The 13324-nt window shown below is 42.3% G+C and overlaps 1 protein-coding gene across 5 annotated transcripts in view; it reads left to right on the forward strand.

The window, feature by feature from the left end:
* The first annotated feature begins 2629 nt into the window (after positions 1-2629).
* Positions 2630-13324, forward strand: part of MACROH2A1 (macroH2A.1 histone) — a 40947-nt gene continuing 30252 nt past the window's right edge. For 3 of the 5 annotated variants that reach the window (XM_086851250.1, XM_086851249.1, XM_086851251.1), the window contains exons 1-2: positions 2895-3029; positions 10638-10838. In XM_086851250.1, coding sequence (XP_086707376.1) covers positions 10667-10838 — 172 coding nt within the window. In that variant the 5' untranslated portion in view covers positions 2895-3029; positions 10638-10666. Of the gene's footprint in view, positions 3030-6076; positions 6233-10637; positions 10839-13324 lie in introns of those variants that run through there. The other 2 variants (XM_086851247.1, XM_023936053.2) reach the window with 2 other exon arrangements.

Below are 13324 nucleotides of genomic sequence, written 5' to 3' on the forward strand. Positions count from 1 at the left end.
TGCACAATAATGCAGAACTTTCCCCTGCCACTAAAAATGTAGCAATGCAAGAGGCTGTTTTGAATACCAGAAAAGAATGATCTGCTCAAAGGATGACGTGGGAGTCAGGTTATGTTGGGAGCAGCTGTGACCACAGGAGGAACAGATAAGTGTGCCTGTTCCCTGGGTGCTCCAAGGTGCATCAGTCTAGTTTCATAGCACACTTCTTCCATATTGCTGGGGAAGAGGCATTTATGTTTCCTGCAAAGAGAGAGGAGGCTGAGCAGCCAAAGGAAGTTCTGAGAAGCAAGTCATGTCTGAGGAATCTGTACTTTCATTTGACCATGTGAAGGTTTATAGAAAACAGCAGGGTCTGCTGGTTAGGCACACAACATCCTGACATGATATTTCAGCAACCTGCAGTAGCCTAGGACATCCATTCTCAGTAGCCCATAAACACACAACAACAAATAAATGCAAATAAATAAATGCAACAAATAAAAGTGACAAAAGAGGGGATGCATTTAGAACTAGGATCACTATCCCAAAGTGAAAACATTTATCTAAGTTTAAGAGGATTACCCCCAGCCACAGCCCTTCCCACAGTGCTCTGCTCCCTCCCAGGTGATAATTCCTTTTCCACCACTTCTGGTGCATAAACAAGTTAAGTGCTTGTATTCTCAATCATTCAGAACTTTCTTCTGCAAATAGTCCCTTGAGGTTATCAGAATTGATTATAGAATCAGAGTGTCAAAAGAGTAAATAAATGTAAGAATATGAACTGTTTCTATTAGAAGTAAAGACAGTGGAAAACTGGAAAGCTTTTCATCCTTCTATATATAAATAAATACATCACAACTAGCAAAGAGAACAAAATCTAAGCCAAGGTTTGTTTTAGTGAGGTAGTTAATGTAGTGTAGTTTCACAAGTTTGTAGAAACTTCTAGACAGTCATGACACGTTATGTGCTTTCAAAAAGGGCACTCTTTGTAGACCCAGCAGATGTTCAATATGATAAATCTGGGTTTTGGTGGGAGGTGAGCCAGTCAATGCTACCATCACACATTATCAACACCAGTCTTCATGCTAGCATCCTATTCCATGGTCAAATTGTTCAGGCCCTCTGCAAACTCAGGCAGCTCCCACACCGGAAATTCTCACCAATTGAGAAGGCTTTTAAGGTTAAAATTGAAAGTTTAGAAAGCTTTCTTTCATTGTTTTTATTTAAGTAAAACTTGTGTGGGTGACAGGAAAACAGAGTGTGAAGAGCCAAGCACTGTCGAGCCAGTTCTGTTGGGTACTCTGAACAGTACACAGAAAAGGTTACTGCGTGGGCAGCACTACCAGCAAGGAAAAAGGGAGAGGGGAAACATGGAGGAGAAAGAGGAGTAGAAGGTGGGAAGGAGATGATGTGTGTGGATAGGAACACAGGGAAAGCAGAGTGTGCCCTCAGCTGCATAAGAAGAGCCATGGCAGATGGCCTGGTAAGGACTGTATCCATATCCTTGGGTCAAGGGAAATCAGGGACTGTGGGGTACTTAACCAGCAGGGAGCCTTTGTTAGGCAAAACTGCCCCACTGCATGACATGAAGGGTACAATTAGCACTCAGGGAGTGCAATCAGGACTAGGCTGCATTTGACCGTGTGGTGCACTGAGAAGTAATGAGAGAGATCTCGTGGGAGACACTGAGTTTAGCTATGTTAAAAAACTGGCCATTTAGATGGATAAGAGCATCACAGTTATAATGCCTGAAACACTTTTTGAAGGGATATTTCTCAGACTGGACATTTTACATAGTCTGTCCCAACTCCTCTGTTTTTTCTTTATCTTTCAAATCCCTTTTTTCCTTTCTGCTTTCTATTTTGTATGACAAAGACCCTGTGATGATACACTGATACTCAGCAAAATAAGGAGAGCTGAAGCTCAGAATCGTTGATGAGAAGAGCAGGAGGGAACCTCTGTCATCTAGTAGTAATGGTATTATGCCACTTGTCACCTGGTACAGTTCTGCCCATGAAAGAACAGCAAGGGACACTGGGGAGGAGGCTATGGGCTGGCATTCTGCTTTGGGTACTGAAGAAATAGGATGCTCCATTCAAATGGCAGTGACAGAAGTGGGTGCATTAGCAAGCCAGGAATCTTCCATGACATTTAAAACTCCAGCTGCTTCTAGTTCCACCATTGTAAACACAGTGGCAGTCTGTTGTGACTTGTCTGTCCTGCAGCCAAGATCCGCTGTGGCAGCTCTGGGGGAGGCAGGAGAGGTGGAAAAGGGACTGAACCCTCGGTCTGGCACAGGGCGTGGGAGCAAGGGGCACAGCGGCAACCCAGCGCTACCAACCCGGCAAGGTGAGCTCAAGGACATCCATGTGGCCCACGCACAAATGCCTCCGAAGGCTCCATCTGGGGCCTTGGTAAAATGGCACTGAGCCATTTTTGTACAGCATGAGGAATAAAGTGCGTGCCGCTCACGGAACAATCCAGCTGCTCATTCTCTTTTCTCCATGAACTTCATTCTTCGGAGGAATATAGCACGAACCCCTCGCTCTAACCTCCCGGTGCTGAATTTTTGGGAGCGAATATGTTTGTATACAATGGCTCGTCCTGCAGCAGCTGCGGAGGCCGCGGTGCCAAAGCCCGGCCCCACGCAGGGACCGAGCTTTTCAACAGCCGGGCCGGGCCAGCTGCCGCCTGCGGGCCGTGCGGGCGGGAGGAGAGGCAAGAGAGCCCCTGGGAACCTCCGGGATCGCGGCACCGCTGGCCCAGCCGTGAGGGATCGTGAGGGGATCCGTGAGTGGATTGTGAGCGCATCGCGGGGAAACCCTGCGGCGATCGTGAGTGACTGCGATGCTTCGTGCGGGACCGTGAGGCGGCCCCGCCGTGAGGGGCGGGCGGTGGATGTGACGCGCGGCCGCGCGGGGCATTGTGGGAGCTCCAACAGCCCGTCCAGCCGATCCCGGTGGCCCCGCGGGCGGAGCGGAGCGGCAGGAGCGGTAGCGGGGACGGGAGCGGGGCCGCCGCCGGCCGACCGGAGACATCTTTCCCGCGCCGTAAGTCGCCGCCATGGCCCGCCCGCCGCGGTCCGCCCGCCGTGCGAGAAGGAGGGGGCGCGGAGGGCTCTGTCGCGGCGCGGTGACACCCGGCGGCGGTGGGGGGGGCCCGGGCCGGCCGGGCGAGCCGTGGGACGGAGGGGTGCCGGTCCCCTCCCGTGAGGGAAGCCGAGACTCGGTTCAGCTGCTTCTTGCTGTGCCTCGGGTGAAGCCGGGAGATCCATCCGCGCCCCGCGAAATGGTGGCAGCGGGGCTGTATTTCCATGGAATCCGCTATGGAATGACGGTGTGGGGTTGGAAGGAGCCCGGCGGGGGTGCAGGAGCGGCCGGGGCTGTGGAGCCGCGGTCCCCCACGTCCCCGCTGTTCCGCGCACGGACGGGCTCGGGCAGTCCTTCCCACTGCGGGTCGCCGAGCAGGGGAGGATAATCGAGGGAGACTGCGAAAAGCACAAGGCAAAAAAAACAGCAGGACGCGTTTTCCGTGATTCACTTCGGGATGAAGAACCCGCGGTGTAAAAGTTACCTTCCTCGTGTGAACGACTTAATTTAAAAAAGCCAAGTAATGTATGCAGAGCTTTCCGAGAGTAGTAAAAATAAATGTTTGTCTGGAAACGGGGCTCCTTGTTGTTTCAGGACTGTCACTTCTTGTAGAGGCTGCAATATGTCTGCCTGCAGGATTTGAGCAGCCCATACGGACTGTCTGGGTGTGGGTGTTCCTCCAAGGGGACTGCGAGTACTGCAGGGCGCAGGTGAATGCAGGTTCCTGAGGCTCCGCACCGGCTCCAGCACGGGAGCGCTGGCAGCGAGACTCGAGGCTGACTTGTTTGTGCGTGTAGGAGACTTTGAGGGCAGCAGACTGTTTTGTGACTTGCATCTCCCTAAAATCCTTTTGTTTCTTCTGTAATCCTTAAAAGTAAGTTGTAGAAGGCCCATGAAATTGTGTCTGAAGCCAGCGGTTGGAACTGCACTAGCTCCTGTGCAAGCAGGGTGGTGGAAAGCTGAGGTTGTTTCATTTGTGGAGATGGGAGGAGACTTGTTGTTGAAATATACTTGGATGAGATTTGTTACTTATCTCCTGACCATGCAAGTGAACAACCATTTTTTCCCCAGGACTGTGTGTGGCTGTCACTTAGCAACAGGTCTGTAGAGAACTTGGAAGATCCACTGCCTCCCCCATTCTAAAGAGTAAAAGAAATAAATGAGTGGAAGAACAATAGTGCAGTTAATAAAAACAGTACCTGTGTTCTCAGGGACAGCTCAGAGTTGAAAGACTTATGTTGGAACAAGACAATTACAGTTGCTTTGAACATTATTTTAATGCAGTTGAGTATGAAAGATTTTGCATCAAGTAGTCCCTAGAAAACTACCCAGTGTTTGGGAGTTTGGGGCTATTTTTTTTTTGAGTGTTGTGAAAGAAAGGAATTACATTGTTTACTTAGTAATGGTTGCAGGTTATTTTGCTGCGTTATGTTTCGTAACCTTTCGCACTGAAATCTAGGCCTTCTGGCTTCCTAAAGGGTAACTTTGCTGTGTGTGCTGTATACCCTTCTGACTGCCAGTAAAGCCAAATGTTGACTGTAGATTAAGCCATAACTGATCTAAAAACTAGTGACAAGACTAGAATTTGGCTTAATGACAGTAAACTCAGTAAAGTGCTTAAGCACTGCTTATTTTGTAGATCAACATGAGCAAAAAGAGAAGTCCACCACTGCAAGCTTAGTCTTAAAAGAAATCGGTGTGTTTAAATTTGTTCTTAGGAGCTGCCTAGTTCTACCAATACATGGCAATGTGCTTTGATAAAAGATATTCTCTTGATAAGGTAGGTGATGTAATCACACTCTGGAAGAATTGTTATGAACCTTTGCTCTCAGAGAAGTGCAGAAATAGTTTTGTGCAACTCTGTCAGCTAGCATCAAGGCCTGTTCTCTGTTCCACAGAAAAGGAAAAGGTAGTCCTGCCCCAGCAAGGTTATAAAGTAGGGATGAAGGAGCAGGGATCTGGAACCGATGCCACAGAAAAGGAGCAGAAAAGAGCCTCCAGATAGGTCTTCCATTGGGAGAGGAAATGTTGGCCCTGTGGGTACTGCTGAGCATTAGGTTTTGTCATCTCAAGAGGTAAAATTGGAAAAGAAAAATGCAGCGCTTGTGGAAAGACTGCAGGGCTAGCTTACTTGCTTGGTAGGGAAAGATGCTGTGAATACATAAAGAAGCTATAGTTCCTTATTCAGACCCATTCTAAAGGCAGGATGGTCAGAATTCAGCTCATGGTCCTTGTTCCGGAATAATGCAAGAATCACACCATTCATGACCTCATTGATGGGTCAAGTTCTTGCAATCCCTTCTCTCAGCAGTATAATATCTATTTTAAATTTTGTTCCGCATCTGAATTTTGCCCTGGAAGCATCCACGTGAATTCTTTATTATGTTTTTATTTTCTTACAAAAATGTCAAGGGACAAAGTTGTTTTTAAAATGTTATTTAAAACAGTTTTTCTGCATTGTGTTCGCAAATGGTCCAGTAACTTAAGGCCTTCTATAAATTCTTATGCTTTCTATCTAGTATACAAAGACCAATAATGTATAAATAGTTATTTCAGGCCAGTTCTCCCAGCAGTGGTCAGTGAAGACAATTGTATTTACGTTTTCCTGACTATTGGTGGCAGGATGCCCAGCAGAAACTCTTGTTACACTCCCAGCACTGTTCTTAGTGGAGGTTTGCATATTAAGGGGTATTTGTTTTGGTGTTTCAAACCCACTGTGGGAGGGAGGGACTTCTGCCAGTTGAATACAATTGTGCAACAGTATTTTGTTTAGCACACAGATTTTGTGAAAATGTTATTTCTCTTTTTCCCATCCTTTATGTTTCTGCTGTAGGAATTTTAATTGTCTTAATCTTCAACAGAAACTACACCTATTGTTCATTCCTTGATGGGGAGTGTTCTCTTGTTTTTCCAAATTAAAATAAATGTATGGTGCTACCACCTCAGATAAGAAGTTAATAGAGATTTGGAACAGCTGTTTTACAACTGGTTTCACTATTCTGTTTCAGACCTCAAAGAGTTACTGCTTTGATAAGTTTGAGCTAAAGTTTGAAATCACATCAGGTCAAATGATAACTGTGATTGTGATGACAAGAGTGATTGGCTCTTTTTAGTGCTGTTGTACCTAGAAACCACAGTCCCCGGCAGAGACACTGTTGTGCCAGGCAAGTATTATTAGAGACCATTCTATACCATTTTATAAATATGCCAGAGTAGCTGCTGATTAACTAAGAACAGAGCAAGTTCATTGTCACAGCAAAGTTAAATGCACCTTTTCAGCAAGAGTTCAGCAAGTGGCTATTATTATGGGACATAAAAAGATTTAAGAGAGAATAGCAGCACTTACACTGTTAATCTTTCAAAACAATGGAAAGAAAATAGAATTGCTGTTAATCTCTTGTGAAACCAAAATGAACTTTCTAGCTTAGTCTTTGTATTGAAATAAAAGAAAAATAATTACTACATCTTAATATTTTTCCTATTGTAGTAATGATCTCCTGGATTCCACTACTACTGATATGATGTAGATCTAAATTGAATCATCTCTTTGCTGAGTGCAGTTAATACACCATTGTAAGCCCATGATCAGAACAGTCTCTGTCTGACAGCAGTAAGATTCATAGTAATTTGTTTAGTCATTAAGAACCAGTACCTGAAAACTGTTAATAGCAGACTGCAGTTTGATCAAAGTGTCAAATCAAATGAACTAATGAAGTGCTGGTATTTGGAATTTGGGTATTGCTTTACCAGGATGTTCAGGCTGTACTTTAAGGATTACATGATGTTAAACCTTTCAGAAAAACAGATGCCTGTGTGCATTTAAGGAAGGTGGTATTTAAAAGTGTGGTTCAGCAGAGTATCTGTCTTTATACAGAAAAATATGTCCAACCAGAGTTACTCCAGCCAATTTCAAAGAGAAGAATGTTAATTATGCTGATTTCATTGCTACACCTTAAGGTTGTTTCTTAGGAAATGTATTTCTGGCTCCCAAAGATGTGACAGCAGAGGAGTCTAGTAGCTTGAATCTTTGCTGTGACCTAATTAATACACCAAAATCAAAAAATCAAATCTTGTTTATACATTTGGAGATCTTAGAAGGTAGTGTGAATCTTGCCACAGTCTTTAGAGGGTTTCAAAAGGCTGTGAATCAAGTGCTAAATTCTGTATCTAGGGCAATCTGTCCAAGCACAGCAGAGCCACTGAAAAATATAGTGTTAAATTTGATTTGAAGTCAAAGGTGAACTTAGATATTTGAATCCTCAGTGATATCCTCTGATTATCACAGGGATAATTTTCTGAACTCTCACATTGAAATAATTTTATTGTCAATGATTTTGAATCTTTGAAGACTTTACAATGTATTTGGTGAAGTTCTCAATAATGCCATTGCAAAGGCAGGACAGAAGAAAGGAAGGAAAGTACTGGTCCATTGACTGTGATTTATTTTAAAATATATTTACTTTTATTATACTGCTTAAATCTTGTCGGAACAATGATGCGTGTGATAAGGTTGCCTTCGGTTGCCTTTCTGATCTGCGGGCTCCCAGTGACTCAGCAAACTGCTCTAGTTCATTAGTGTTGGCAGCATTCCAGAGTTTCTGGTGTTACAAAGATAAACCATTTTGGAACACATAAGGCACACGGCTTTCTTTGGTTTTTGATCTGTTGCCATGCTCTTTACATTTCACCTCAATACATTTTCTTGTGTCTTTTGCAAGTGAAATATCTTTCCCTTCTCTTTTTTGGTGGAGAACTAGAAATAGGGAAGAGACATTTGCGGGCCATCCTGCAGCTCAAAGGCAGGACAAACAGGTTCTGCAAAGTAATGATCCTGAATTCACAGTTAAGCTCTGGAAAAGGTTTCCATGCCGGGCTCTCACTTTCACCTTCCAAATTATATGGTTAGTAAAAGTGGTACTTGAAACTTAATTGAACTTTTCCTCCGTCCATCCCCACCATCTAAACAATCTGAACATCCAGTGATCCCACATAGCATGGAATCCTTGCAATGGGGAGGTCTGTATCACATTTCACCTTTAATACTAGAAGTTTCAGAAGTTCTTGGTGTTTTCATTATGGAGCCCTGTGCACCAGCACCTTTCAGTTTCAGGCAAAGTTTCTCCTCAGAAATAAACTTACAGCTAGAAAGGTCTTTAATGTTCCATATATAAGGGGATCAGGTGAATTGTCAAGATAGGTCCAGGGTATCATAAATATTAATGTGTGTAATGTGACCAAGTACATAAAATAAAGAGAGAAATTACCTGTAGAATTTGCAGAGGTGATTAAATAAGCTTATGAAAGGAAAAAAAAAGACACCATTTTATATATGGGTTGGTGTTATTCTGTACTACTCCCTTCCTTGCTAATGCTTTGGTGCAAATGTTAAAGCAGCTGATAGCTAAGATTACACTCTCCCAAAGAAAGGAAACATTAGGAAGTAAGGATTTCCATATTCTCTTCCAGCTGTTCTGATATCCCATAAACTCACTAAATTATTAATAAAAGTTTACTGCTTAAGGCTTGCAGGCTTTCCCTAGAAAAATTATGGTTATCATCATTGACCTCTCAGTTACAAACCAAATATATTGCAGGGCAGCACAGATATTTCATATATCCCTTTCCATGGTGTTTGATTCAATGAACCTCTTAACATTTGAGGTTAAACATCCCTAGTACATAAAAATGGATTATGAAATATGAAAAATAATTCCTGGCAGAAGGTCTGTAGACAAGTCAAAGCCCCACCCAACCTTCCTGCTAACACAGAGGTAACTAGATGAGAAATACAATTAAATGGATGTTTTTAAAATCATTGGTGAGCTGCATTTGGGTCATTTCTCAAGGCAAGAAAATTGGCTTTTGTCCTCTTCTTCACAGAATAATGGTTGTTACAGAACTGAGTCCACAGCAGATGAAAGGAGAAGGAGCCCTTTTGATGGCTTCATCTTCCCCAAGATTCCTATCTGTGGACATGAGTTTCCTAAATGTGGTTTGACTTTCATCTGATCTCCGAAGATGGGATTATTTTGTTTAGCTTTAAAAAACCGTAAACCCAATGCATTTAATTTACTTGATGTGCCATGCAGATGTAGATTCTGATAAAGGGAATGTGGAAGTGAAAATATACTTGTGTTCCTTTAGCTATCCTGACTGGTTTTTGTTTGGCAGTTATGTAGCCTGAATCTCACTGACTCACTGAGAATTGAAGGACTGCAGGATGTGTCAGCACAGACCAGAAATTGCAAAACCTAGTAGTGAGGTTGATTAACCTGTTTTGCCTAATTCTGAGATAGGTCCACTGTGGGTTCAGGCATGTGGGAAATACAGTTGGCTTCAAAGGGGTAAGGAGAGAATTCAGAATGAACAAGTGAGAAAAATAGGGGAAGTAGAGAAATGGTGTGATGGGAAAGCAGGATTAAAGGTGGTTTCATTGTGGAGTGTATAAACACATCAGTGAATTTGCATGTGTTTTAGGTAGGATTTGTGCAGCAAGGGAAGTGGGATGCACATTGTGTGTATCAATGATGCATTCCGCTGGTTTCCCTAGAGTTCAGACGCGAGAGAGGGGAGAGATAGGGAGATGGACACTGTCTCCTTTCCTCTGAGATAATTTCAAAACCCAGTGAGATGCCTAAACCTTCAAAGACAGCTTGAGAGCCTGTGAACCCTCCACCTCTGGATTTGTCAGTTTCTATTTACAGCCTGAGCAGAAATCAAAGAGAGGACAGAAAATGTTTGACAGCTGTATCAGCAGTAGGTTCCCTCAGCAAGATAAACAGATACAGTTGTCAGATATGTTCTGGGTGTTCAGATCACTGTGGTGTTAGGGAAAGGTGGCAGATAGGAGATCATCAGATTCCTGGAGAGAATGTTGAAGGGATATGGTTTTCGATGTGGAGATGGCTCAGTTTTGGTAGATTCAAATCTAAAGGGAGTCATTTCAGATCTTTCTAAAAATAGAACATTTACTGTACAGGAGATGTATTTATCCACACCTTTGTTCTGTCAATTCTCACACATCTGGAAAATAGAGTTTTTTAAAGGAGGTGAATACACTTTCTGAAAGCTTTAGTGCATACAGTTTCTCCTAGTTTGGAACGTAATTATGCATGAACATAATTGCCCTATTACAGCTGTTCAAATGCCCTATCAAAAGGTTTTCACGGAGATCAGGGGGCTGTGTGAGTCTTCTCATAGAAAGCATCCTCTGCTTCAATGCAGAAGTTCTATTTTAAATCTGGTACTTATCACTCTTTGCTCCATTAATGGTACTGGATTTAATCTGTTAAGAATTTCAGGAAAGTAGATTTTTAGGAAATAACTCACATATTTTATGTATAAAATTATGCCAGATTACAATGGGAAGTAAAAATTCTGTAGGAAATTATTTTAGGTTCTTCTTGTGTATACTCTAGAAAGGCAACTTGTCTGTATGTTTTAGACAGTCTAATGCATTGCCTACCCAAAATGCTGATTTGCCTTGAAATGTGCTCTTAACAGTATCAGTCCTTATTAATAGCCTTTTATCTTTTGTTCCTTTTATTTTTTTTTTCTTCCTAAATACAGAGTGCTGTTTCAGACCTGATATAGACAAGATGTCCAGCAGGGGAGGAAAGAAGAAGTCGACCAAGACTTCCCGCTCCGCAAAGGCTGGGGTCATATTCCCTGTTGGAAGGATGCTCCGGTACATTAAGAAAGGCCACCCGAAGTACAGAATTGGTGTTGGTGCTCCTGTGTACATGGCTGCGGTACTGGAATATCTAACTGGTAGGTTGTGCTGAATTATGTGAAATAGTAGCAGTAAAAGTTAAACACAAACTGAATTTTCACAGAAAAAAACCTAAACAAACTGGAAAAGTTGCAGTTGAAGTGCATGTTACGCTGATCACACATCTAAGCCAAAATCAAGGTACCCTCACCCCTGCCCCAGAGCCTTGCCTTGATGACTTTTGTTGATTCCAGCACAGAATCTGCTTTCACCTCTTGTAAGCACACTCCTTTCAGACCGACAGTCAGGGTTTCCCAGTGCCTTCAGTGTGTGTGGACTGCATTGTTGCAGTCCTCCTTGCTTTGATTTTGTGCCTTTAATGACTTTGGGTTACAATTGTCTGTTAAACATATACGTTAATTTTAAATAGAGAGCTTCTCTGTTTTTACGCAGGGCTGGGACTGCTTACAGCCTTGTTTAAACATTTTTGTTCAATTTACAGATTTCTTTTCAGACTACACATGCTGTTGGCAATTTGTTTGAATCTGTGTGTACATGCACACTGTTCATCTGCCCTGGATCTATGAAGCTTATTTGCTTACAGTTGTAGTTTTTGATCTGTTCCCTTCATCACATCAGAATGGGAATACCTTAAATAACTATCTTATCCTCACTTTCTCGCAGGACAAAAGTATTATTTCTCCTCCATTTAGAAAGAAGCTTCAAAGGAAGAAGATGCTTTTCCCAATGATATAAACAACCAGACATACAAGTAAAGATCTTTACATAGCTATTTTGTTCTCAAACAAAACTTAAGACATTGCAAGTTTACCACCCCCCCCAAGCAACATTACTAAAGCAGTCTTTTGGCAGAAATTACCAATTGTAATGGCATATGGGCTTTTTGCAATAATGGCTTGCTTAAAATAAAAAAAAAATGGATAAGAAGGTTCAGTCACCTTCAGAAGCCAGGTTGACATCTGAGTATATACCTCTGGTGTAGGGGTCTAGCAAAAACCACAAGTGCCAGGTAGATGAGTGTTTGGAGCCAGATTCTCGTAGCATGGCTAAGGAAAAGTCTGGATCTTATTTCTTAAAGCAGTGTTTCTTTTTCCTGTGCATCTGCTTGTGTCAGTGTTCTTTACATAGGTTCAAGTGTTTCAATGGACAGGAGATTTTAAGCTGTATTGGTGTGCGGAGCCTCTAAAAGGTACAGGTTTTTCTTTGACTCAAGCACAAATATAAAGTATTGACTTTTCTGGGAGTATTAAAACTGAAGCAAGCTGACCTTACCACAATTTTAGATACATTTTATAATGGCTCTTGACGTTGGAGGACAGAAGATTTCTTCCTATAAAGTTTCTTCTTCCCCTAAAGACAAAGATTGGTAATATTACTAAATAATTAATAGAGTGCTTGTTTTCTGTAAGCTATTCATACCAGCAAATATGTATTTTTTCCTCCTTCACTTGTTGACATTCAATTTTCTTTATTTAGGCCTTTTCTTTAAAAGAACACTTTTAAACTTCATAGATGGCCTTAAAAAATTAACATTTCCTTCAGCTAGGTTCCTGCTTACAGCAATAACAACTCAAATAAAAGGCTTCTTAGTGTGAAGGGTGCTTTGAATGCTGTCCTTTAAAGAAACAGAGCAGTACGGTGAGCTTAAGTCTCTGCTAATGAGCAGCACATGTTACTGGTTAACTGGTTTAAAGTATTGGCTGAGGCAGTGATAGTTTAGGCAGTTAAGATTAAGCTGGGGAAATAAAGGTGTTTCTTTAACTGCTGTGCATTTTGGGAACCTGTCTGAGGACATTACCAGCAATAAGAAAAAAAAAAAAACCAAGGAAAGGTAACATACTTTAGGAAAAATTTAAGGTAGGAGGAAAGGATAGCTAAAGGAAAAAGTACTTTCCTTCTTTATCCTTTTAACTATTTGTAGTCAGTTTAACTAGTTTTAGGCAGTTTTGCTGTGTTTTTTCTGTCTCCTCTGAAGGTTAGACAGATAATCCTACTAACCTTTATCTCAGGGTTTTCTTTCATTCCTGCACATAGATGCATCTCAAAAGCACAGATAATCCTTTCTTTCCGGAGTAAGTTCTGGTTTTATCATAGAATGATTTGGGTTGGAAGGGACCTTGAACTTCATCTTGTTCTAATCTGCCATTAGTGGACATATGTAGCTCCCATTAGACCAGGCTGCTCCAAACCACATCCAGTCTGGTGGCCTTGAAGCATCTTAGCCATTTCTAGAGATGGGGCAGCCACAGCTTCTCTGGGCAACTGTGCCAGTGCCCCAGTGTCCCAGCACACTCACAGGGAAGAATTTCTTCCTAATATCTAACCTAAATCTATCCTGTTTCAGTTTGAAGCAATTCCCCCTTGTAGTCCCATCACTACAAGTCCTTCCCTTTCCAGCTTTCTTGTAGACCCCTTACTGTTTCATTCTGGTGGGCTTTTTTTCCTTTCTCTAAGTTTTTCACACTATAGTATAATTTTTTAGCCTTTAGTGCTCAGTATGATTTCTGAACTTGAGGTCATTCAT

This window comes from Cyanistes caeruleus, chromosome 15 (assembly GCF_971803275.1).
Source record: "Cyanistes caeruleus chromosome 15, bCyaCae1.hap1.1, whole genome shotgun sequence".
NCBI lineage: Eukaryota > Metazoa > Chordata > Aves > Passeriformes > Paridae > Cyanistes > Cyanistes caeruleus.